This window comes from Verticillium nonalfalfae, assembly GCF_003724135.2.
Source record: "Verticillium nonalfalfae strain VnAa140/NRRL 66861 chromosome Unknown scaffold_74, whole genome shotgun sequence".
NCBI classification, from domain to species: Eukaryota; Fungi; Ascomycota; class Sordariomycetes; order Glomerellales; family Plectosphaerellaceae; genus Verticillium; species Verticillium nonalfalfae.
The window spans coordinates 144,657-145,834 of NW_021167299.1; the positions used below are offsets into that span (position 1 = coordinate 144,657).

The following is a 1,178-nucleotide window of genomic DNA, read 5'->3' on the forward strand; positions in this document are numbered from 1 at the left end:
AAGAAGAGAACAGGATGAACCAAAAGATGAAAGAGCTAGGCTTATACCAAATGGAAAAAGAACAAGCGCCGAACGCTCTCGCGATGTTTCCATTTCCCTCCGCTTTGGCTACCTACCTAGAATGCCCAGCCCAAGTTTCCCATCCGTCCGCGCCTTCCCGTTACGCTTTTCAAATCTAACCGTGTCGCGACGACACGCAGGCAGGCGAGCAGCAGAACCAAAACCAAGGGGGAGAAAAAAAAATACAAAGCAAGCAGATCAGACAATGCTGTGGATGGTATCGTAGACGCAACAGATGCAGCAAAAGAAGAAGAAGATGAAAAAAAGGGAAGGCGAGCACAAGATCGTCGTACATCCCAGGCCCAGATTCAGGTTCAAGTACAGGGTCGTCGACGACCCGAATCTTTCCTCTGTCTGTCCATGCTGACCCGCAACCCTCAAGATTGTGGATCGTATTACATCCTCCACCATGCGTTTCCCGTTGGGAGGAAGGGCTCGTCTTCACCTGCGAGCCTTACCGCGACGAAGGCGAACCCCCAATCTATAGTCGTCCGTGGCGCGCTTTGAAGATGGCGACCTTGTCGTCGTAGAACAAAATTTCACGCAGGCGCAGGCGCGGCCTGGCCCCGACGTGGTCCGCCTCACGGAATGAGTCTGCATCAGAGTCGCTGGAGCCAAGCGACGCCTCGGACTGCGAGTCGTCAACATCGACCACGCTGGCTGCGTCGTTGGCGTTGCCTGCACCACCGCCGCCAGGCCCGTCCTCGTTCTCGTCCTCTGATGTGTCGACCTGGCTCGCATCCTCGTCATCGTCGCTCGCGTCCTCTTCGTCGTCGTCGGCGGCCTCGTCGCCACCTGAACCGTGCTGGCCCGGGACCACGTGGCCGCTACCAGGCGCGCCTGCTTCGGCCGTGGGGTCCGTGGTGGCGACGCCGTGCGTAGACGAGTCGAGGGGTTTATTCTCGAGGATCTCGAAGCACTTCTTGCCAATGCCAACGTAGCAGAGTTGGATCTCTGGGCGCAGCGAGATGATGTCGACGATCTGCAGGGCGAGCTCCCGGGGGTCGTAGTTGCCCGCTGCGTGGTCTGCTATTTTTGGAATGTGCAGGGAGCGCAACTGGGGCAGACCGATGAGGCGTTGGAGGAGCGTGTGCTATTTTTGTGTGAGCAAGCAGTTG

The 1,178-nt window shown here is 57.6% G+C and overlaps 1 protein-coding gene across 1 annotated transcript; it reads right to left on the bottom strand.

Moving 5' to 3' along the window:
* Nucleotides 1-541: 541 nt before the first annotated feature.
* On the bottom strand, nt 542-1,153 carry D7B24_008391 (uncharacterized protein; the record flags this gene model as incomplete). Its single annotated transcript, XM_028642479.1, has 1 exon — nt 542-1,153. A coding segment is annotated over one exon (612 nt), but the record flags the coding sequence as incomplete, so codon positions are not given.
* Between the last annotated feature and the right edge of the window lie 25 nt (nt 1,154-1,178).